This window comes from Urtica dioica, chromosome 1 (genome assembly GCF_054948205.1).
Source record: "Urtica dioica subsp. dioica isolate 48M chromosome 1, U.dioica_male_clone48M_v1_H2, whole genome shotgun sequence".
NCBI classification, from domain to species: domain Eukaryota; kingdom Viridiplantae; phylum Streptophyta; class Magnoliopsida; order Rosales; family Urticaceae; genus Urtica; species Urtica dioica.
This window is the reverse complement of record NC_142756.1, coordinates 16,990,117-17,014,112: the sequence shown is the minus strand read 5'-3', so window position 1 is coordinate 17,014,112 and position 23,996 is coordinate 16,990,117. Positions and strand designations below refer to the sequence as shown.

Sequence of the window (23,996 nt, the reverse complement as noted above, 5' to 3'; positions counted from 1 at the left end):
TTTGAGTGTTTGTGTGTATTGTGTTTGGCCGAGAATGTGTGTGTTTGTGTGTGTTTCGTGCTCGTGTATATATTTGATTGAACAATGTTAGGGTTTGGCGAGTGTGTGTGTGTGTGCGCGTGTATTTGGTCTTGAAGTTGTTGAAAATTGGTGACTTGATTTGTTTTAGGTTTTAGATTCAATGACGAAGTCTAAAGGAAGCAAGGTCGAGGAGGCCTCAAAAAGTCTCCGAAGAAGTCCTAGGACGGCTTCGAAAAGGAAAATAATTTCGCCGTCCAAGCGTTCCAACGATGACGACGCGTTCGTCGTCGCACCAACAAAGATAAAGAAGGTATAGAATAAAAATGAAGTGACTTAATTAGATGTATGTGCAGCTATTTGATTTTGTTTTGTGTTTGATATAGCCAAAAAACAAGGCTGAGTCATCGGGCGTTGCGACCGCCTTGGAGAGTCCTACAACTGCTATTCCCCGAAAGGTGAGTGTCAGAAACTCATTTTGATCCTGGTTCGTGACAGATGTGTCACGGACTTGATGACTTCGTGACAGATGTGTCACGAAGTCAGCGAGTCCGTGACACATCCGTCACGACGTGGGTGAGTCCGTGACACATCTGTCACGAACTCAAGCATAATGGTTTCACTAATAATGTCATTGACTCATATGTGTAGGAGTGGAGACGGTTTATACCGGAGTCCAACGTTGAAGGATTTTCCTTTAACTTCCACGGGGGATTGGAAAATTTCCTCGCTCTTTTACTCGGCCGCAGCGCCGAGACTCAAGCTGGATTCGCCCAATCATGTTTTGGGCAGTTCGTGGGGCAACCCAAAATAGTCCGGTCGTCGGCGATTATAAGCCACTTGGTGTTGAGGACCGGGAGCTTCGAGGGCGAAACCACTGACGGGCTTCTGATTGAGATTGGAGGCCAAGTCCGGGAGTTCACGAAGAGAGACTTCCAGGAGATCACATTCCTCAAAGTCGTCGATGACTACGAGGAATTCAAGTTCGAGGGGGTTGTTTCTAATGACAGCCTCTTCAAAAAATTCTTCCCGGGGAAGTATTTGAGTCGGAACTTGGTCAACCAATTCTTGGAGGCGAGCGTAGATTGGCCGACAGAAGTTCAGGTAAATTACCTGAAAATTTACTTCGTCTTGAATGTCCTCCTGGCGGACGATGCGAAGAACAGGACACCGTGCATAGAGCTCATTAAGGCGGTGGAGGACACGGACACACTCGGTCGCCATCCATGGGGCAACGTGGTGTGGAACTACCTTCTCGGCGAAGTCCGGAAGTTTGTGGAGAAGGGTGGCGAGCCAATGGAGCAAGGTAAAAAAAAAAGGAAGCTCAATCTCCCCGGATTCGTCGAGCCGGTTCAGGTTTGGGGGTACGAGTGTCTTCCTTTCCTGACGAACATGGGGGTTTGTGAGAAAGTCTCCACCACAGCTCGGCCAATAATGCGTCGGTGGAAGTCTATCGGACTTGTTCAGGATGCCGCCATGAGAGGAATCAACTTCAATGAGGTAATAAATTTGTAGGTTAATTCATACTTAATATTGATCACACTCATTTGTTAACTTGTCCCACGTATAGGTTGAATTTCACGGAATCGGCGACACTTCTTCAAGCGTTGCAACCCCTTCTACGACGGCGGCGGGGGTGGACAAACGCTCGGAGAAGAAACCCAAAAAAGACGCCCCACAACCAGAAACACCACCACCACAACCACCACAACCACCACAACAACCGTCTCATTCACAAGCACAGACAGTTGAGGTAACACAATTTTGGGTTTCTATTTTAATTTTAATGAATCCACTCCGTGACACATCTGTCACGGAGTGGATTCACTCCGTGACAGATGTGTCACGTAGTGGATTCACTCCGTGACAGATGTGTCACGGAGTGGATCCACTCCGTGACAGATGTGTCACGGAGTGGATCCACTCTGTGACAGATGTGTCACGGAGTGGATTCACTCTGTGACAGATGTGTCACGGAGTGGATTCACTTCGTGACACATCTGTCACGGAGTGGATCCACTCCGTGACACATCTGTCACGGAGTGAATCCACTCCGTGACACATCTTACACGCACTGGATTTACTCGTCAGCCAGCTTACTTTGTTATTTTGGTCATGGACAGTCCCGGCTCGACTCTCTCGAAAACTCAGTTGGAAATCTCGACGAGCGTTTCCGCTATATGCAAGACGACTACAGGAAGTTCAAAAAAGAAATTTTGGACGCGGTGAAGAGCTACAGAGTGGCTCTTGATGAACTAGATCAGTACTACGATTGGAGAAACGAGTTACAGTTAGAAAAGAAGCGCCGGGAGAAGAAAGCGGCCAAATTGAAGAAGTGGGAAGAAGAGATGGCGAAGAAGAGAGCGGAAAAAGAAAAGAAAAAAAAGAGGAAGAAGAATATGTTGAGAAGCTGAAGAAAATGCAGGAAGAAGAGAAGAAAATGCGGGAAGAAGAAGTGAAGAAGCAGAGAGAAGAAGAAGAGGATAAGAAGAAAGAAGAAGAGGAGAAGAAGAAGAAAGAGGAAGACGAGGAGAAGAAGAAGAAGAAAGACGAAGAAGAGAAGAAGAAGAAAGACGACGAATACGAGAAGAAGAAGAAAGACGACGAGGACAAGAAGAAAAAGGACGATGACGGGGACAAGAAAAATAAGCAGGACAAAGACGACAAGAATAAGAAGGACGATGGCGCCAAGAAGAGCAAGAAACAGGAGGAGAAGAAGGATGGCAACCAAAAGAAGAAGAAAAACGAAGTCGAGAAAGGGAAAAAGAAGCAAACCAGTCAACAAGAGGTACAAGATATGCAATAGACATATTATTTTTTTCTTTAAGAGTGGATTCACTCCGTGACAGATGTGTCACGGAGTGTACTTAGTGCGTGACACAGTGTCACGGAGTCGCTGAATTTCGTTATTTTGATTACACTCATGTTGAACTAAATGATTTTGAATGGTCAGGAGGACGAAAGTGACGTCGAAAACACACAAGGTCAACAATCTTGGGGTGATGAAGATTCGCCTCTCAGTCTAGAAGCCCAAATGAATGCAGAGGCTATGGAAGAGTATGAGTTGTTAGGGACACAGGGGGTTCAAGAGGTACCTCCATTAATTTGATGGTTGAACTTAATTCTTGACTTGTTTAGAAGCATATAATTGTTATGGTTGAACTCAACAATAAACTTGAACTCAAATATGCAGAAAATTGTTATGAAATATTATTTTATGGTTGAACTCAACAATAAACTTGAACTCAAATAAGCATATAATTGTTATGAAATATTATTTTATGGTTGAACTCAACAATAAACTTGAACTCAAATAAGCATATAATTGTTATGAAATATTATTTTATGGTTGAACTCAACAATAAACTTGAACTCAAATAAGCATATAATTGTTATGAAATATTATTTTATGGTTGAACTCAACAATAAACTTGAACTCTATTTCTCTTGTTGGATAGATATATGACTTGAAGACACCGAATCCCCATATCCTTATTGAAGACTCACCTATCAAGAAACATTTGACCCGGCAACGACGCAGCCCCGATAAGTTTACTCCTTCCAAAAAGGCGTTGCCTTTTCTGAGGTTCACCAATGCTCCGGACGTGCTTCCTGATGAACTGCCACTGTCGGAGGTAACCAAACAACCGGACCAGGATGACGTTGACGTCATGAAGTTGTGGTTCCAAGTCGGCTTGAAGAGGGGCCACAAGAACATATCTCAGGGCAAACCAAAATATAAGCCGGAGGAAGAAACCATAGCGCCTTCTATGGAACTTGGACAGATGGCTATCAACCAGAAGACCTTCTTCTAAAACATGTGGCACGAGGACGGTTGGTTGTCTGATCAGGTATTAATGTGTGTTAGTAATTTTTAAAATATGTCTTGTTTTGCAGCTCACTTCGTGACAGATGTGTCACAGAGTCAATTCACTTCGTGACAGATGTGTCACGGAGTCAATTCACTTCGTGATAGATGTGTCACGGAGTCAATTCACTTCGTGATAGATGTGTCACGGAGTCAATTCACTTCGTGACAGATGTGTCACAGAGTGAATTGACTCCGTGACACATGTGTCACAGAGTGTACTCAGTCCGTGACACATCTGTCACGGAGTGAATCCACTCCGTGACACATCTGTCACGGAGTGAATTGACTCCGTGACACATCTGTCACAGAGTGAATCCACTCCGTGACACATCTGTCACGAACTAAAGTCACTCTGTGACACTTGTGTCACGGACTGAGGTATTTAGTGCTTATGTTTATCTTTTGTCGTGCAGCATGTGGACGTCGCGATGTACTACCTCCGGAAGAAGAAAAATGCGGGTTTGTTACGTCACTCCTTCACCATCATGTCCACGGTCATCTCCGAGATAGTTACACTCAGTTCAATGCTAGTCAAGATCCGGGTGTATTCTTAAAGAAGAAATTGAAAAAATGTGTCGTCGACCACATTACCGGAGAGTCTGGAGCGGAGCAACTGGTGGACCCATGGGACGGGGTCGATGATGTCTTCATCCCTGTAATAGATGGCGGACACTGGTATCTTCTTGTTGTCAACGTGCGTTCAAGGTGTATAACGGTGTACGACTCCATGAGTTCCACCGGTGGACACTAAACGCTCGTGGACACTGAAGTCAGAAACTTGGCCACCATTTTGCCATATGTTCTGCATGTCGCCGGCGTTCTACTCTCCAATGAAGAAATATTCAAGGTCGTCCAATACGATCAAATGCCACAACAAGACAATGGGTAAATATTTTAATTCTTAATTTTACATTCTTAATGACACATATCAATTAAAGCATGCGTTTTTTGTTCCTTCAGAAATGATTGTGGCATGTTTATGATCAAGACTGCCGAGTTTTTGGCGCACGACCTTCCATTGTCTGATTTGAAACAGGAGGACATGATCATGTATCGACAGAAAATGACCACCGAATTATACCGACACGGAGCGCTAAAACTACACACGCGTGGAAATGTCAATGTTGAGGCAACTTGAAATTATGTGTTTATGATTGTACGCATGTGTTTATAACTTTATATATGTATTCTTAGAACTTCAATTTCGTAGTTTAAAAGTGTATGTATGTGTTTATAACTTTATATATGTATTCTTAGAACTTCAATTTCTTAACAATAACATTGTTTCAATACCAATAAAGTTCAAAACATTCAAAATGTAATACATAGCAAAACACCAAGGAAATTCTAGATATTCAATGATAAAACGTGTCGAATTACAAACCAAACCAATGTCCCATCCCCGGAGCCCTCATTTCCGGTGGAATTGGGTTGCGACACGTAGCTCTATTGTGACCTACACCTCCACAACGGGAACATTTACGAAGCGGGGCATCAGATTCCCCAAGAGAGGGAATCCTTCTCTTCTTAGGTCTACCCGCCGGACGACCTAAGAAGTTAGGCGGATTTACTTTGATCTGCTTGATTTCGTCGGGAAAAGTCCATGACGATTCACTTCCTTGAGGATGAATAACCCCTGCATACGCCAATTTCCAATACTCGGTCGTGTAGTGCTCTGCACAATAGCTCTCAACTGGTAGGTTGCGTAAGCGACAAGCCGCAATGGCATGGACACATACAAATAGATCAGTTTGAAATTCTCGACACGAGCACGTCTTATCAATCAAGTTCACTGCCCATGGTGTTCCTTCTGTGTCTAAAACCTCGAATTCGTATACTGCAGAAGGCCGGACCTAAAACATAAGCAAAAAAAAGTTTAAACATAACCACTCAGTCCGTGACACATGTGTCACGAAATGACCCGAGTCCGTGACACTTGTGTCACGAAGTGGATTCACTCCGTGACACATGTGTCACGGACTGAAGTCACTCTGTGACACAAGTGTCACGGACTCGGGTCATTTCGTGACAGAATTTAAAAATTAAAAACACACTATAACCTGCATATTTGCCGAGACAGCAAGTTTTTTTAACATTTCGGTATGATATTCCATTGACAACACACTTTGAGTTGATGCCGCCTTTTCTCGTCGTTGGTAGAACCAAACTTGCATTCTCTCCCTCAACCAATCAAGGCACTTCACTACTGGAAATGATCTTGCTTTAACAGTTAACGCATTCAAAGACTCTGCGTTGTTTGAAGTTATGATCGTATACCTTGATGTCTTGAAAAAACAACGTGCCCACTTCTCATTTCCTACTTCGTTGACAAGGTACGGACGTATCAACGGGTCTTCCTTGTCCAACATGCGCATAAACTTTTGATATTCAAATATAGTATACGCTTTTGCTGCACCGTAGAACTTCCAATTGAATTCCTTGCCAAGTTTTTTGAATTTTGCCTTGACGTTATTCTTCACGTGGTATGCGCAAAAATCATGTTCTGCTCTTGGAAAAACTTTCTTCGCGGCGTTAATGATTCCGGTCTTTCAGTCGGATACGATGACCATGTTATCCCTCTCCCCCAATGCTTCCTTAAGTTTGTTGAAGAAATAAAACCAGGACTTGGAAGTTTTTGACTCACCAATACCATAGGCAAGCGGGAATATTTGCTCATTTGCGTCCATCGCGGAAGCCGTAAACATGCTGCCCTTGTGATAGTTTGTCAAGAAGGTTGCATCAACAATTACAACAGGCCGACAATACTTCCATCCCTCTCTGAACGAAGCCAAAGAAACGAAAAAGTACATGAAATATTTATGACGGTCAGTTTTTAGGTCGATGAGAGAACCTGGATTCTTTTGCTCTAACATGTACTTGTATTTTGGAAGAGAGGCATATAAGTCATCATCAGTCCCATACAAGGATTGTATTGCACATTCTTTTGCCCTCCATGCTTTTCTGTATGAAATATTGACTCCAACCTCTGTTCACATGTAACTCTGAATCTCCTTTGGGGTACAACTATGTACAGTTGGATCAATAAATTTGTGTTTCACCCTCTCTCCAACGAACTCTGCAGTAGCTTGCGGTTGCCCTTTTTGTCTTTCCTCCACAGAACAAGTGTGTTTTGGATCATATCTTGAACCATAAACACATACACACGATCAAAAACAATTTAAAATTAAAAGGGCATACATTTCCTGACATATCTGTCACGAAGTACATCCACTCGTGTCAGGAGTGGATTCACGTCGTGATAGATCTGTCACGGACTGATTCATCTACGAAGAGAAATGAAATTTCAAATAAAATCAGTTTTTAGGTCGTGAAATTTTACCTTCTAATTTCAAAACAATCCGTGTTCTTTAGCTTAACTGCCCGGACCGCCCAATCACAATTTTTACCCGCACAAATGACATGAAGTTTGAGCGGAGATGAGTTCTTCGTTTTGAACCGATAATGATTATTGATTGCATCCATCCGCAAATGCTTCAACAACGCCGCTTTGTTTGCATATAATCCTTTTTTTTTTACTCTTACCGGAGATAAAATATCCAACACCTCAATATCGTTACTCTCGACACATGTATTTGATTCGGGAGCCGTAACCGAACACCCCCCATTCTCTTGGCTCGATACATTCTCTTTTCTTTGTGATCGAGTTGGCGGCTGTGGTGGAAGAGGAGGCTCTTCCTGGTGTTGAGTCTGTGGTGGAGCCTCTATTGACAAAATAACTGGTGGTGGAGACCTTCTGGGTTGGGGTGTTGCCTGGCTAACAGTATTCATGTCATCCAACCCAACAGTATCATTGTCGAAAGCCTCCGGACTTGGTACGTCCCATTCACGTGCCTCGGATATAGGACTCGGCATGTTTGGAATGATCCTGCTTCGATTGCAACCAAATCCACTCTCGCTTGTGTTTGCTGTTGAAGTGGATCCAACCCGTGGAGAAGACGCGCCATCCGCTTTTTTATCCTGAAATGCCTCCGGACTAATCTCAAGTACAAGATTCAACTTCGTCCGGTTCGGTTCGTTCTTCCTCAAGTACAAATAACATCGCAAACTTTTGTCGTCGTCTATGGTTGGCGGTATGAGCCCGTCAGCTTCATGTTTGACGTTGATTGAATGCGTTGCAGGGGTCTCGTTCAACCGAGCATACAATGTTTGCATCAAACTTTGGTAATTCAATTTGGTAGGAAGTAAAAGCGTAAGAGTACCACCCTCTTGATATACGCCCGGTTTTACCCATTTCCCGCTATGCTTAGCATATAAACATATTTCCGCCATACCTGTATACGTTCACTCAGTATTAGAAATGAGTATTAAAAGACGGTTATTAACATGGAAAAACATCCAGTTCGTGACACTAGTGTCACGAAGTGAATCCAGTTCGTGACACTAGTGTCACGAAGTTCAACACGCCTGGTTGTACCCACTTCGTGACACCTGGAAAATTTCAACACTGAAATTCCAAACACCATTTTTGGCGAAGTAAAAACTCAAAAAACCTTTGGAACACGTTCAAACTGAACGGAATCACTAAAAATAGCTCTTAGTTGTTAGAAGAACAAGCTTCTTACCCAGATTTGACGCCAGAGAAGACACTCGACCCAGATCTGACGACGGTGGCCGGAGAAGACTTGGACCCACGCTGAAGAGGGTGAGCGATTGAAGAGTGAGCGTGAATGAGAGAGATGCTTGGAGGGAAATGAAGATCTGAGTCAGCGTGAATGAGAGAGAGCGTGAATGAGGGTTTTTTTTCAGAGAGCGTGAAAGAGAGAGTGAAGATGAGAGAGAGAGCGCAAGAAGGAAGATCTGAGGGGAGGGTAATTGAGGAAATTTTTATTTCTCTTTCCTAGTCAAAGTAACATATGTGTCAAAATATTGGTTTTGGGCTAAATATGGTAAGTGACAACAAGATGGTATTATTGCTGTCAAAACCCCATAAAAATAGGTTGAATAATTTTTAATTACTTATTCGTAAAATTTTAGCTGCCTTTCAATGCTATGTTAGTAAACTCAGTAGCACGTAAAATGTATTACGATTCTAAAACTAAACATTTATTTTATTTTATTTAGTTTAGAGAACATCGCATGCATGTATATGTAGTATTATTCACCGATAAGACAGAATACCATACGATGATTATGACGCGGATCCCGAGAAAGAATTGTAAACACAACTTCCGTTTTAGGTTATTAATGAGATATGCGGCAACAAAATGGACGTAATTTTCACATTGAGAGTGTACAATAATAAATATGCGCGTTATTTTGTTTTTTGCAATTTTAAATTGTTTTCTAGTTGAATCGAATTTGCGGTTCAAATCTTAAAATCTACCCAAGAGATGGCGACATGTTTCTATAATTAATAGTAATGTCAATATTATTACATGGTTAGAGCTCCATGGTCAAAATCTGGTCGCTATTTTTTAGAGAAAATTACAGAAACAACGGATTTTAGTTGCTACTTTACGAAAACAACGAACTTTTTAAAACCTTACGAAAATGAGAGATATTTCTTTTTTCATGACCAAAATGTGCCTTTATTCAACACGCTCAATATACAAACAAGATCTACGAGATGCCAAAACGTGCCGAGCTCCACGCCACCACGTCGAAGCTCGAACAACCGTGGGAGGCTGTCTCCGCCGTCGCCATGGCTCCGACACTCTTCTCTATCCCCACTGACGATCAGCTCAAACGCTGGGAGGTCGTCTCTGCCGTCGGCGTAGCTCCGACACTCCTCTTCGTCCTCGCTGGTCGATTCCATGGATTGGACATGTGGTATTAGTATATTATATACAAATCAGATTTACGAGATGTGAAAGTGTGCCTAATTCTTGGCCTCCACGTCGGAGCTCAAACGTCCGTGGGAGGCCGTCTCCATCGTCATCGTGACTCCGACGCCACTCTTTGACGCCAACAATAAACAATAACCAGATTATCAATATAGTGTATACTATATATCCGTCGCCGCCATAACTCCGACGCTCCTCTCCACTACTAATAATATACAATAATCACATTATCTATATATTGTATGCAGTATCACATAATCAATATATTGTATACAATAACCAGTATATGATTAAATAAACAAAAAATTGGCTGTATAAGCCACTGAAACTCGTCCAATTTAAAAGTAGCCAACGTTTCGTTAATAATCCGTAAATAGCCTCAGTGATTACGTGGCAACTCATTTAAGAAGAATTTTTTACTCATTTGCCCTTGGTTGACCGATTACGTAATTCTTTTTTAGGCAGTTTTTTAGTTTGAATTTTGAAAAAAACTTCGGCAACTTGTAATTACTCAATAATCAAAATCCCGAATTTATGGAAAACGTGGCTGCAGTTATAATGATCTTGGATGCAGTTACTGAAAACGTGGAAGCAGTTATTCTGATCACATAATTGATTACGTGGATGCAGTTAATATGAACGCATCATATTAGGCGATTAGTTTCCAATTTTGATACAAAAAATATCCTTGATATCTGTTAATAATTATTCTTTTTATTGAAAATATATTCAGTTGTTATTTTTGAACGCTAATTCTTAATTAATTTGGCCGCCAATAAACGTTCAACTTTTATTTTCCAGGTTTCAACTATTCTGATCGCATAATTTTGATTACGTGGAAGCAGTTAATATGAGCGCATCATATTAGGCGATTAGTTTCCAATTTTGATACAAAAAATATCCTAGATATCTGTTAATAATTATTCTTTTTATTGATAATATATTCAGTTGTTATTTGTGAACGCTTATTCAAATTAATTTGGCCGCCAATAGACGTTCAACTTTTATTTTCCAGGTTTCAACGTTTTGAAAAAAAATTTAGTCCCTGAAAATAAATCTCCAAAAGCATGGATGAATGGTCGTCGTTTTCTTTGATCGATTCAGGTATGGGTTTTTAATATATTTATGCAGTTTTGATAACTGATTTCTCATGCACGTTTACCCTGTTTTCAGTGAACTTATTTGAGTATCAGTGCAATGAATCGTCGAAAGCAGTTGTCGCAGCTAGTCATGAAGAACCTCCGGCAGATGTTGTTTTGTATGATGAACCGGATTTGAGGAATTTTCCTATGAATTTTGATATTAATGTTAATAACGTATTTAGACGCAAAGATGTTCTTCAAATGGCTATTGGCATGACCGCAGTTCGCAACAATTTTGAATTCAAGGTGTTGAGATCCAGTAAAACGCGTTATAGTATTGGTTGTTCGGATATGCAGTGTGGCTGGAAGTTAATTGCGTCGGTATGCAAGAATTCTGGATTATGGGTCATAAGGTCATATGTTAAAAAACATACTTGTTATGGTAAATCTGTTGTGCACAAGAATAAACATGCATCGTCTGTACTTATTAGCAAATGTGTCAAAGATGACTTTCGTGGCCCATTGGCAAATCAAATTACACCTTCAGGAGTGGCTGAAATTATGAGGACTCGATTTAATATGGAGGTAACATATTTTCGTGCATGGAAAGGTCGTAAAGAAGCTTTGAGGGATCTTCGTGGTGATTTTGAGGAGTCATATAGTCATTTACCAATAGTTGGTGAAATGATCAAACAGAAGAATCCAGGTTTTTATTTACAGCTTATTTACTATTAATGTTGTCTGTAAATACTATATACTTTTACGTCTTTGTTTGGTTATTTACTGAACTTGTTGTAAATCAATGACTTATTTACATACTTTTTTTGTTATGTTTCCAGGGTCTTATACTGTGACCGAGATTGAATCTGATGGGACATTTAGGTATTTCTTTTTGGCATTTGGAGCTTCTGTTCACGGATTTCAATTTTGCCGCCCAGTAATATCTGTTGATGGTACTTTCCTGAAAGGCAAATCTTATGGTACATTACTTTTGGCCACTGCTCTAGATGGTGATAATCACTTGTTTCCATTAGCCTTTAGTATTGTGGATTCCGAGAATGACAAATCTTGGTCTTGGTTTATGAATCATCTTCGAATTGTTTATGGTGTTAGAAAAGACTTGGTATTTGTTTCGGATAGGCACAAGTCAATTTACAAGGCAGTTGGCAATGTATTCCCGGAGGCGAAATTTGCTATATGCATGCAACATCTTTGGTGTAATGTGAAGGCAAAATTTGGTAAAACATACATTCAGCCACTTTTCTATAGATGTGCTAAAGCCTATTCTGTAAGAGAGTTTGAATATTGGCTTAATATACTCTCCAACAACAAAGTAAAAATCAAAAAGTATCTTCTCAAAGCCGATCCAGAGTTGTGGGCTAGGAGCAAGTTTCCGGGAAAGAGGTTCGATGTTATGACCACAAACATCTCTGAGTGTTTGAATGCTGTTTTGCGAGAAGCAAGAGGCTGGCCGGTTGCATGTCTTGTTTTGAGTTATAGAAGTCTAATTCAAAACTGGATCCACAAGAAGAGGGAGCTAATTCCAAAGATGCAATCAGGACTAACAGGAACTGGGTTCAAGATACTATTTGATTCGCAGGAGGCTGCTCGATCTATGAATGTGAGTTACATATTTTTTGAGATTCTGTTAATAACGTATCATTATTTACAGCTTATTAACAGCATATACTGTTATTTACAATCTATTAACACATTAACAGTTTTAAATCTACAAATGTGACAATAATTATTTACACGCAACTGCAGGTTAATGCCATTAACGACAACGAATTTGAAGTTGTTGATGGGGCAATTCGTAGAGTTGTTGATGTTTCTATTAGAACTTGCACATGTTGTTATTGGCAGCTTGAAGACTTTCCTTGTTCTCATGCTTGTGCGGCTTTATATAGGAAAAATTTACGTCCTATTGATTTTGTGCCAGCATATTATAGTCAAGAATACTTCGCTGCCACGTATGAGAAAGATGTTTTCCCTATTTCTCATGAAGGCGATTGGGATCTCCCTATGGATGCTCAAGTTATAAAGCCTCCCATTCATAAACGTCAAGCCGGGCGACCAAAAGAGAAGAGGTATCGGTCGAAGCATGAAAAATTCCACCCGTACAATCAAAGATGTGGCAAATGTGGCCAGAATGGTCATAACAAAAGGGGCTGCCTAAGATAGTTGGTTAATGAGTTGTCTTTAATAAAGTCTATTTTTCGCTGTTGATGTTTGCGTTGTTTTTTTATTTTGAATAATTTTATGTTTATTTATTGAAAATTTGATGTTTTATGCATATTGTTAATCTTAAGAACATGAGATTCATTTTCTATTCATGTAACAAAGTTACACACGCACATGTATGTTTTGAATTAGTTGTTATGACATTATTCATTAAATACCTTATTTCTGTACTTCTTATAATCAAATGGACTTAACTTTTAAGTTGTAAATTTATGGTAAATAAGATGTACATTAACAGAACTTCACACGTTCTAATACTGTTAATTGCTTGTAAATAATATTCCTATTAACATATTGAAAGGTTAAAATAATCAAATGGTCTTAACTTTTAAGTTGTAAATTTATGGTAAATAAGATGTACATTAACAGAACTTCACACGTTCTAATACTGTTAATTGCTTGTAAATAATATTTCATTAACATATTGAAAGGTTAAAATATGGCCGCATTGTAGTCAATACTCAAAATATTCCAATTTAATTTGTAAAAGAGGTTATATCAACGACCTTAACACCAAAATTAGCATCATGCGCTAATTAACATTCATGCAGTAGCCAAAAGTGACATAGTTGCTATGTTTATAAAAAAAACTTAGGTGCAATTCTACTAGAGTTTAGTAAATAACAGATCTCAAATTCCAATATCAAAAGATGGTTGGCTGCTTTCTTCATCTCCCATTTGGCTTGTGTCCTGGCCATCTGGTATTTTGTTAGGACCTCCTTCTTCATTCTTCTTAGCTCTAGATTCGGTGACGTATGGTGAGGTAGTAAACACTGATTTCCTACATGTGCGCTTTGGACGTTGTGTGACAGGCTGTGGATTTGGCAACGTCCTTCCTATCTTTTTTTGCTTTTCATCATCGGTGACCTTGTTAACTACCTGTTAATTTACAAATAATCACAATATGATAAATTAACCACTATTAATTTCCCAATTTTTAACATTTTGTTAGAACATTATTAGTTACCTGCGGGTTGTGTGCAACATTTTGGGTTTGGATATCTTCGGTCACCAATGGAGGTGGCTGATTTGTCGTTGGCATTGTATGCTTTGGAATTGGTTGGCCATTCTTTCTCAAGCGCTTGTAAACTTGCTTGTTTACAACTTCTTGCTTGGCCACACTCTCTTGAACAACCTGTGGATGGTGTTCAAATTCGTACTTGTTAGGAATGCTATTCAACACATCATTTACGGTAAAAACCCAATCATCTTGTAGCTTCTGCAAATCATCCTGTTAGAAGTCATTGTTAGTCTTAATCTAATTGCAACATATTACAAACTTATATTTATTTGCCGTACCGGACTATAACGTGCTACCTTTTCCATTCCAAGTAGTGGTGAAATATCCTACCATAAAATATTAGTAAACAACCTGATAGTAAATTACAGGACATTTTTGTAAGTTCAATTAAATTAATTTTGTACCATAGACACAGTATCAGGAATTTTTTGCTCCACTGTTGAAGCTCTTTTTCGTAGCATCTGTAAATAAGTTGTAAATAAGTATACGATTAACAATATATTATGGCCAACAAAAACTCTATATACTATGTACATAGCATGCACGCTAACAAATGCTTTATGACAATAATATGCTCAGTGACTACCATGTTCGTTAGGGTCACTTGAGTTGGCTTTGGTTTTGCTACATTCCTAACTTCAGGTACCTGTAAATTGATAAATACATACGATATTCTACTACATGTTAACATATGTAAATAGTATAGAGTACCTCTGTTGTTGTTGGGATTTCCACAGGTGTGGTCACTTTGGGTTGATTGGTAGGTGGTGTATCCTGTTAGACATAATGGTAGAGTCGGTTAAACACATATTTCAGTGTTATGTTGTTACTTATTTAAACGCAATGGCTATACTGTACCTGAACATTAATTGGAGTTTGATTTGGAATTTCAGTTGTCTTAGTAGGTGGTGCTCCACTTGAGACCTGTAACTGATTGTTATTTTTTTGTTAATTGGATAAATAAATCAAATTTACTACCTGTTCTTGTCTGGGTTGTTGTCGTGTTGTTTCATTGTAATCTTTCCGGATGTACACTTGAAATACATCCAATAAGGCGTCGTACTTTTCATGCGCCTCTTCGACACGTTTCTTCAGCATTTCTATTGTTTCGAGAGCGTATTCCAACTTCATATGGACATCATCTGAGGAGTTTGTTGTTGTATCACTTTCCAAACCATTAGAACTGCTAGCCACTCCTTTTCCTTTTTCAACAGATTTTGGGGAAGTCACGGGACTAACAGCGTCTACTCGTTCTATGTACCCAGCTGCATGTTCTTCTTCAGTAGCATCTACTAGATTAATGCGCAGCTACAACAAAGACAACAATTATTTACAAGCAATTATTAACATATTCAAAGAAGAACTTAGAGATTAGTAATTTGATTTCAAATACCGATTCATTGTCGAAGATATATTGTTGAAGTTCGTCGTACTCTGGGCTGTAATTGAAATTCCATTTGAGGAGGCGAGGTATGGACATTTCTTTTGTACGAGTGGCATATCCTTGGGCTTCAAACTCTGGAATGACCTCATATGCCCAAGCAATTAATGGATGTAGGAAGCCTTCTATATTGAATCATGTTTTCTCAGCAGCATAGTTTTTGGATTTCTTTAGGGAATGGCATAGAGCGTTGAAGCTAACCGTGCCCCACGGATAACTTTTGAATAATTCCGTGTCAATGGCCATTTTTAAGTGGTCATCGGGAATTTTAGCTTGCCGTTCCCTAGGCAGAATCATTGTCTCTAGAATGGCCAGGTTAATAAGTGCCACTCGTTCTTCGTCCGTACCTCCAAATTTGCCGCTGAGAATTCCAAGTAAGAATTGTGCACGCTGTGTTCCTGTCACCTTGAAGTACTCATCCTTCAAAGGATTATCGGAGCGTAGCTTGTCGTGTATACGTGGCACGCGTTCGCAATTCAGTCCTGTAAATCACAGTCCTTAAACTGTAAATAACTCGGCAATTTACAAATCATTTTTGATATTCTCAGCAAGTAGTAAGTTTGACATTTACCTGATATTATCTCAAAGTCATAGATATTGAAAACCAATATGTTTCCACATACATTGAAATGAAGTTCATCAACATTCTTGGACTCTACTTGACTGAGCACGAGTAAATGTGCCAGTTTTTTGGGATATACATGGCCTTTACGGTGTTGAAGATGAGCAAATGGCCCACGACTGAACAGCTCCTGTTGATATTCTGTTTCTAGGAGTGGCATGAGGGTTTCAATGATGCTGAAAGATGAATGAACTATGATTCGTTGTTTTAAATCCCAGTTCTTCCTTTCTACTATCATGTCCCCAATCTGCACACAAATAGAATTAACAAACTTATTTACACGACGCTGTTATTTACAACCTTAATATCATCCCCATCTTTAACAATTTTTTACACTACTTCATAGTATATATCTGCTATACTTTAGTATTTACATTCAGCCCAATATTATATGTATTTACAACCACAAATTAGTAACCATTTACATTCAGCCCAATAACATTTCGTTTTATTTTTCAAATTTAAATCAAGCGGTCAGTACTCTAAAATTTATTCTGACTTTAAACTTATGTTTTGAATTATTTAAGTTTATTAACATTATGGACAATGAAAATAAAAGTTCGGACAAAAAAACTTACCCTTGTTGCATTTGTTTTTCCCCGACTTGATTTAATCCCCTTTTCTTGATTCTCTGCAACTTGTTTTTTTTTTCTTTGAGGGGGATTTCTTCGCCATTGTTCTATATCACAGCGATTTTGTGTGAAACCAAAGAAAAAAGGGAAAACACAATTATCAGTCCTAGCGATTTTGAAAAATCAGTCGATTTCATATACATGCAACGCCACATATATAAAAAAGTTCGAAACGAATTTTATTTTCCTTTATTTACTAACCTCTGTTCGTTCTTCTTCGTCATCGATGTTTCCCTCTTCTGGTTACGATTTCGATTTTGTAAATAAGTGTGTTGACTCTTATTTTTTGGTTCAAATTCGTGCGGTTTCTTCGTCGCTATATTTTGGGGATTTTTTTTCGTTTTGAAAAAATATTTTGAGCAGTTGCGTGTGGAGATTTAGCCGCGTCGTATCTCATAAATGCTCCTCGATTTACGCATGCATTAATATCCGAATATTAGTGTTGATTCTGATTAATGACCCGCATATTAGTGGGCGGGAAAATGTGAGGGTATAATCGCCCAACATTAGTTGTAAATAAATCCTTGCGGCTATTTACCACATATTTACAAAACGTTGGCTAAAATTAAATTGGCCATTTTCGTGAGGCTATTTGGCTTAATTACCCATAAATAAAATATATATTATAGAGATTTATATATATACATATATATGTTACTGATTAAATTATATATTTATATTAAATGTTAACCGTATATTGTATACGATAAGTTTATTGGATGGTAAAAATAAACATTCACATTTAAAATTCATTGTTTTCGTGATGTAAAACGTTCACCTATCATTTTTTGTAAAAAGAGAAAAAAAAAAAAAAAAAAAAAAAAAAAACACGTAACTAAAATGTGATTTTCACATGTTTATATCTGGTCGTGTCAAACCTTAAAACAAGTATTATTAATATGTGTCTCAATATTTATCATGTTGTTTTGATTGAAAAACAAATCAATATAAAGAATGTCAAATTGGGAAAATGTGCAACGGAAATTAAAAATATTTTCCTTCGAAAAACAACGAGTGTAATATGAATATCCGAACATATTTACACATTAATAGGCTATGCATGTGTCTATCTCCACACTGTCTCCCTTTTATTCTCTTAAAAAAAATTACTTCCAAGCACAACAAACAAAGACAATCGATGTTGTTGCTTTCGACATGACTCCAAAGACTCCAAACATAGTCTCACACTACGCGTAAATAAACAAATAAAAAAAAATTTATTGGGAGTTCAATAAATATACACTCATCGGAAACTCAAGTTTTGCTATATAATTAATTTTTAGTAAATTTCAATTAAATAATCACGAGATTTTATTAACAAACCCAAAAAGACGTTTATAGTTGTAAAAAAACTCATCATATTCCAATAGCATAAATGAAATGCTAGAAACTTCCAAACAATGTAACATCACCATAATGACTATTTAATTAAAATTTATAAAAGATTAGTTATTGAATTACTTAACGTGATCAAGATAGTTGTTCAACTAGCGGCTGAAACAATACGAGCAACTGACTTTTTTTTGGGCAGTTTTAATTAAAGTGATAATGAAACAAACAATCACACAAAAAGCAGCAAAAGACACGAAGAATTGGTAACCATGTTCGACGATAAACCACCCACTCAAGAGGACTGATACATCTCGGTGAAAACAATCAACCAATCCAAGGAATAAGAACATTAAGCTTGATGACTCCCTCCATCGTCGTTAAGTTTTTCAATGGATGCCAATCCGAACTCCCCTCAGATTAGAGAGTTTCTCTCTCTCTATGTTTCACACATCTTCTCTCAAAGATTATCAAGTACTGCAAACACACACACTCACAAACTCTGATCAAGGCAGTGATTCAGGAATTGCAAGCACCAAGCGCTAGTAGTCGATGAAGAGCTCTGAGGCAGAGAGACTAGCTCAACGCTTAATGAGGCATTCAATTTTCCTAAAAAATTGAATGTTTTAATTCGACTCACAATGAGCTTTACTATGTCAACCTACAAATCTCTCGCGAATCACACATAATTTGAAACCAAATATTCGATGATACATGCCCAATATATTCAAAACAGAAAACTAGGAAGCTCCTATTTTGTTAGCACGAGAGGACAATTCTACATAAGTAACCCAGACCTTGAACAACTTCTTGCAGCTTCACTCGAACAACCTTAACAAAATTGTTTTTCCAAACTAATCATGCCATAGAGGAGGATGCAACAATCTCCCCACTGGTATTTTTTTTGACAAAACAAACAGACACTACGCAAAGTACTTCGAGCAAAACAAAATAACCACCAGTTCAAATTCGTTCAAGCAAAAAGAAATAAATCATTGTTTAAGCCTAGCTATTATAATTAAAAAAAAAAAAAAAAAAGCACTCAACCATAATATACTCCCCATTTTTTCCATAAAAAGATAACCCAGGGGAATAATAAAGTTTAGCTTGAGAGTAAAAAGAGCTTAACATACTAAAAGAAATCAAGCAAGAAAAAAATTACATTCTTATTCATGAAACGGTATCTTCATATTCATTTTCTTCTTTAGCATGAATATATTCCACCGGGTACTTGAGGTTGCGCATGACAGCAGTCAACTTCATCATTGACACTATTATCCTATTGATTTCAGTAGTCTTTTCTCCTTGATCTCAGATTCAAGCTTCCTAATAATCCTCTGCTTCATAGCAGAAGAAATAGAAGAAGGTGTACCTGCACTGGAGGAGGATGGAAGAACATCTCCTTGAACATCTGGAGCAGCAGGCACCCCTTCGATATCATTGGTATGTTTCTTCGTAAGTAACTTTGGATCAACATTGAAGCGCATAAGCTATCCAGCACTACTAGAAATATGACATTTAGCTACGGAAGTATTAGCGACAACGTAATCGTCGCTAATTTATATTCGCTAATCACCCTTTTAGCGACGAATTTATCGTCGCAAATTATTTGGTGCCAAAACTTCTAAAGTTTGGCGGCAAATATAATTAGCGACGATATTTTCGTCGCTAATTATTTCTATTCGTCGCTAAGTTCGTGGGAAAACAATTAGCGACGATATTATCTTCGCTAATAGTTTGGATTTAATATCGAATTTTAACGAAATTTAAAGAGGGAAAAATCCCCCCAAATTAATTTAAACGAAATGATTTAGCGACGATTTTATCGTCGCTAAATGTGTCAAAAACTATTAGCGACGATTAAATCGTCGCTAAATACCTGGTTATCATGAACTGAAAAGGTAAGGTCATTTAGCTACGAAATTTAACCATTTAGCGACGATTTAATCGTCGGTAAATGTCTTTAAATACCAGGTCGCGTATCAGTTTCCCCCATTTCCTTCCCCGACCAAAAAATCTCATTTTCTCCCATTTCTCCCAAAAAACCGATTCTCCTCCGACGAACCTCCGTCCTCCGCCGTCCCGAAGCTCCGGTAAGTCGCTCTCTCCTCATGTCTCTCTCTCCTCACATCTCTCTCTCTCCTCACGTCTCTCTTTCTCCTCAGATTTGTCTCTCCGAAGCTCGTCGCCGTCCACCGCCATCCTCCGCCGTTCCGCCGCCGACGCCGAAGTCCATCTCGTCCTCCCCGGTCCGCCTCTTCCTCCGCCTGCACGACTCTTCCTCCGCCACCGCCGGTAAGTTTTATATATATATATATATATATATATATATATATATGTATATATATAAGTTATATTTTATATATTTACATAATTTAGTATAAATATTTTAGCTTTACATAATTAGTTATATATTAGGTATAAATATTAAAATTATTTTTATTATAAATATTTACATAAGTATTTAGGATATAATTTAGTATATAAGTATTTACATAATTAGTTATATATATAATTATATAGGATATAAGTATTTACATAATTAGTTATATATATAATTATTTAGGATATAAGTATTTAGGATATAATTTAGTATATAATTTAGTATTTAGAATTTAATTACGATATAATTTAGGATGTTTGATAATTTATAATTGTAAATTAGGATTAGAGATTAATTATGTATATAAGTATAGTAGATTAGAGATTAATAAATTAGGAAATGTAATTTTGTTAATTACGATTAGAAAATTTAATTTTTTTTTATTTTGTGTAGTTGGCCTCGACGCTAGGAGATCGATATAGTTTGTCGTTTAATTCGCATCCAATTTCGACCGATTCTCTAAAGGTAACAAACTTAAATTAATGAATTAGTTTAACAAGCAAATTGTAATCCCGCCGCACCATGCAGAGTTTCAGCGCCAGTAGAAGAGCGTTTCACGTCGAGGCGGAGGAAAACGAGCGGCGGGACGACGAAGCAAAGGTCGCGACTAGTGTTTTATTACATATTTTGTACATAGTAGATTTTTATTTACATATTTGTCGATAATCGAAATCGTAACCGTATTTTATATATATGTTCATTTCGATAATATAATTTGATTTTTATTTGATTTTTCATTTTAGAATTTCATAAACGAAAAACAAAATAAAAATAAATAATTAACGACGATAAAAATTAATAATTTCAAAAATTGAAAAAAAAATTAATAATTAGCGACGACAAATTCGTCGCTATTTGTTAAAAAATTAATAATTAGTGACGATAAAGTCGTCGCTAAATAATAAAAAAAATCCTCATTTAAACATTTAGGGACGAAAAAATCGTCGCTAATATCGTCGATAAATATTTAGCGACGACTAGTTCGTCGCTAAATATATTTAGGCACGGACAGCAACGATAAAAATTGTCGCTAAAATCGTCGTTAAATAGATTTAACGACGATTATGGGGTTATTAGCGACGAAAAAAATCGTTGTTAATGGTGAGATTTGTTGTAGTGCAGAAAAAGAACCATCAGAAGCCTTCAGCCAAAGATGCTAACTGATCACCAACTCGTATATTAGAAATGGGAACCCAATGGGGTGACTGACTTTCCCTGAGGAACCATAAGCTGCAATTTTGTCAAAATGATCTGGCAAATATCCACCTTACTCTTGAGTCCAATAGCATACATGACTTGTCCCATGAATTTGGTCACTGATCCCCTATGAAGATTTGGGAACTAGTTTTTTTTTTTTTTTTTTTTTTTTTATTTATGAAAATCCCATAGAGCAAAGAGAATTTAGTGGTCATCTCTGTAGAGGAAAAGTTTTTATCTACCCAACAAATCATCTCTTTCCTGGTCAGTACATGAGCAATCTTAAAAAAATTGTTTTGCAAAACTAATCATGCCACTGAAGATCGAAGATGTTATTTAATAAATCTTCAGATTTTAGTGGTTTAATTACTTAATATTTTGATAAATTTAAGGATAAAATAGAATTTCATAGTTACATGTTATAATAGTCCAATAGTTACTTGATGAAAAAAAACCTGTATCCTTTAGGCTCCGTTTGGAACCCAGAAAATAAGAGAGAAAGTGAAAATAATAGAGAAAATAAAAATGTGAGAGAAAATAATAGAAAAAGTCAAAATTTTAATTGTGTTTGGAAGTCATGGAAAATATAAGAGAAAATTGACGGGAAAGTAACTATGAGACCAGGGACGAAGCTAACTCAGGTCTAGGGTGGGCTCCAGCATCCCTTCAATTTTTTTATTTATATTTTTTGCCCATTTTTAAAAAAATTTACATTTTTTACCTTAAAAATTTACACTTTTGACTCTTTTTTTTTTTTAAATTCATTTTTACAATGATTTTTTTTTAAAAAAAATAGCTTCTCTAAATATTTTTTTCAAATAGCCCCCTATTGAGCTTTTCTGGCTCGGTCCCTGGACGAGACACACAAATGTGATCCCTCATAGACAAATTTGGAGATATTCTCATTTTCCATTTGATTTTCGAAGAAAAATGAAATCCTCATTTTAGTTATGTACTTTCCCTCACATTTTCAATCATATTTTTTTACACCCTATTTTCCTCAATCCAAACAATCTAAGTAAAATATGAGAGATTTTTATTTTCCTTTCCCTCCTATTTTCCGGGTTCTAAACGGAGCATTAGGTTAAAGAAAAGCATGGAACATTTGTATTTGGGAAATTGCCCCAACTGCTATCTATTTGATAATTTTTTCCTATTTTCCACCAAAACCCTAGTTTGGACACCAATACCACTAACACCTATGTAAAACTACTCATTTACCCTTCACTTTAAATTTTCTTATTTGGCTCTCTCTCTCTCTCTCTCTCTCTCTCTCTCTCTCTCTCTCTCTCTCTCTCTCTCTCTCTCTCTCTCTCTCTTCGCCCCAGTCTCCATAAAGTCTGACTTTCTCTCCTCTCTCTCTCTCTCTCTCTCTTCGCGTCAGTCTGGTTTCTCTCTCTCTCTCTCTCTCTCTCTATCTCTCTCACGTCTCTCTTCCCATTCTATCTCTTTCTCTCACTCTCTCGTTCTCTCCGTCCCCTCGTCGGACTTTTTTTTCCCGATCTATCTCTCTCTCTCTCGCCCTTTCTGTTTCTCTTTCTTTACCCCAAATCCACCAGACCCAAGAAACCCAGGAGCCCGAGAACCAGCCCTCTTTCTCGCACCAACTTGAATGCAAGAAATGGCCATTAACTTGAATGCCTGAAACTTCTTAATATTTATATTTGTGTATGGGTTTTTGTATGACTTGAAAGCCTGAAACTGCTTAATATGTCTATTTACACTATGTTTTATATATCTGTAATGTTGTGAATTGAATGCATAAGCGAAGAACTAAATTTAAATTCATCCATTAGTTGTCAACAATTGATGTCAACTGCTGACATTAGATGTCAATTGTTGACATCTAATGTCAACAGTTGACGACAATTGTTGATATCTAGTGTCAATAGTTGACGTCAACTGTTGACATCGACAATTGTTGACATCTAATGTCAACAGTTGACGTCAATTGTTGACATTTGACGACAATTGTTGACATCTAATATCACATCTCATGGGCGTTTGAGTATTCGAGTTTTAAAGACCGACGGCGAGAAAGAGAGAGTAGGGATCTCAGGCGGGCGTTTGGGTCATCTAGTTTTAGACCTCGACGGTGAGAAAGAGAGCTGAGGTCGAGAAAGAGAAAGAGAAAGAGAGAGGAATATTGGCGGGAATGAAAGAATGAGAGAGAGAGAGAGAGAGAGAGAGAGAAACCACTGACACGATTAAAGAGAGAGAGGAGAGAGTCAGACTTTATAGGGACTGGCGCGAAGAGAGAGAGAGCCAAATAAGAAAATTTAAAGTGAATGGTAAATGGGTAGTTTTACATAGGTATTAGTGGTATTGATGTCCAAATTAGAATTTTGGTGG

General features: G+C 37.9%; 4 protein-coding genes and 1 long non-coding RNA gene across 5 annotated transcripts; 2 read left to right on the top strand and 3 right to left on the bottom strand.

Moving 5' to 3' along the window:
• The first annotated feature begins 1,380 nt into the window (after window positions 1-1,380).
• Window positions 1,381-3,833, top strand: LOC149407582 (uncharacterized). Its single transcript, XM_089620893.1, has 5 exons — window positions 1,381-1,518; window positions 1,589-1,771; window positions 2,142-2,806; window positions 2,972-3,109; window positions 3,477-3,833. The coding sequence occupies exons 3-5, from the start codon at window positions 2,438-2,440 to the stop codon at window positions 3,831-3,833; spliced, it is 864 nt and encodes a 287-aa protein (XP_089477019.1). The 5' UTR covers window positions 1,381-1,518; window positions 1,589-1,771; window positions 2,142-2,437.
• Window positions 3,834-11,354: 7,521 nt separating this feature from the next.
• Window positions 11,355-12,268, top strand: LOC149407581 (protein FAR1-RELATED SEQUENCE 6-like). The gene is made up of 3 exons (XM_089620882.1): window positions 11,355-11,481; window positions 11,615-12,186; window positions 12,236-12,268. The coding sequence occupies exons 1-3, from the start codon at window positions 11,355-11,357 to the stop codon at window positions 12,266-12,268; spliced, it is 732 nt and encodes a 243-aa protein (XP_089477008.1).
• A 1,381-nt stretch (window positions 12,269-13,649) lies between these two features.
• Window positions 13,650-14,629, bottom strand: LOC149407580 (uncharacterized). The gene is made up of 5 exons (XM_089620871.1): window positions 14,606-14,629; window positions 14,445-14,501; window positions 14,319-14,366; window positions 13,987-14,250; window positions 13,650-13,898 (listed from the first exon to the last, which is right to left on the bottom strand). The coding sequence occupies exons 1-5, from the start codon at window positions 14,627-14,629 to the stop codon at window positions 13,650-13,652; spliced, it is 642 nt and encodes a 213-aa protein (XP_089476997.1).
• A 118-nt stretch (window positions 14,630-14,747) lies between these two features.
• LOC149407579 (uncharacterized) lies at window positions 14,748-15,158 on the bottom strand. The gene is made up of 3 exons (XR_016296305.1): window positions 15,019-15,158; window positions 14,899-14,964; window positions 14,748-14,814 (listed from the first exon to the last, which is right to left on the bottom strand). It is a non-coding gene; the product is annotated as an uncharacterized LOC149407579 (long non-coding RNA).
• Window positions 15,159-15,616: 458 nt separating this feature from the next.
• LOC149407578 (uncharacterized) lies at window positions 15,617-16,341 on the bottom strand. Its single transcript, XM_089620858.1, has 2 exons — window positions 16,053-16,341; window positions 15,617-15,963 (listed from the first exon to the last, which is right to left on the bottom strand). The coding sequence occupies exons 1-2, from the start codon at window positions 16,339-16,341 to the stop codon at window positions 15,617-15,619; spliced, it is 636 nt and encodes a 211-aa protein (XP_089476984.1).
• Between the last annotated feature and the right edge of the window lie 7,655 nt (window positions 16,342-23,996).

Excerpts from the sequence above, each read along its gene's own strand:
- LOC149407582 (XM_089620893.1), top strand. The coding sequence starts at position 2,438 with ATGCAGGAAGAAGAGAAGAAAATGCGGGAAGAAGAAGTGAAGAAGCAG. Across the intron at positions 2,807-2,971 it reads AGCAAACCAGTCAACAAGAG|GAGGACGAAAGTGACGTCGA; the intron begins GTACAAGATATG and ends TTGAATGGTCAG. Across the intron at positions 3,110-3,476 it reads GGACACAGGGGGTTCAAGAG|ATATATGACTTGAAGACACC; the intron begins GTACCTCCATTA and ends CTTGTTGGATAG.
- LOC149407581 (XM_089620882.1), top strand. The coding sequence starts at position 11,355 with ATGGAGGTAACATATTTTCGTGCATGGAAAGGTCGTAAAGAAGCTTTG. Across the intron at positions 11,482-11,614 it reads GATCAAACAGAAGAATCCAG|GGTCTTATACTGTGACCGAG; the intron begins GTTTTTATTTAC and ends TTATGTTTCCAG. Across the intron at positions 12,187-12,235 it reads TTCCGGGAAAGAGGTTCGAT|CAAGAGGCTGGCCGGTTGCA; the intron begins GTTATGACCACA and ends TTTTGCGAGAAG.
- LOC149407580 (XM_089620871.1), bottom strand. The coding sequence starts at position 14,629 with ATGGTAGTCACTGAGCATATTATT. Across the intron at positions 14,502-14,605 it reads TAGTCACTGAGCATATTATT|ATGCTACGAAAAAGAGCTTC; the intron begins GTCATAAAGCAT and ends ACTTATTTACAG. Across the intron at positions 14,367-14,444 it reads TTCCTGATACTGTGTCTATG|GATATTTCACCACTACTTGG; the intron begins GTACAAAATTAA and ends ATTTTATGGTAG.
- LOC149407578 (XM_089620858.1), bottom strand. The coding sequence starts at position 16,341 with ATGATAGTAGAAAGGAAGAACTGGGATTTAAAACAACGAATCATAGTT. Across the intron at positions 15,964-16,052 it reads TGACTTTGAGATAATATCAG|GACTGAATTGCGAACGCGTG; the intron begins GTAAATGTCAAA and ends TGTGATTTACAG.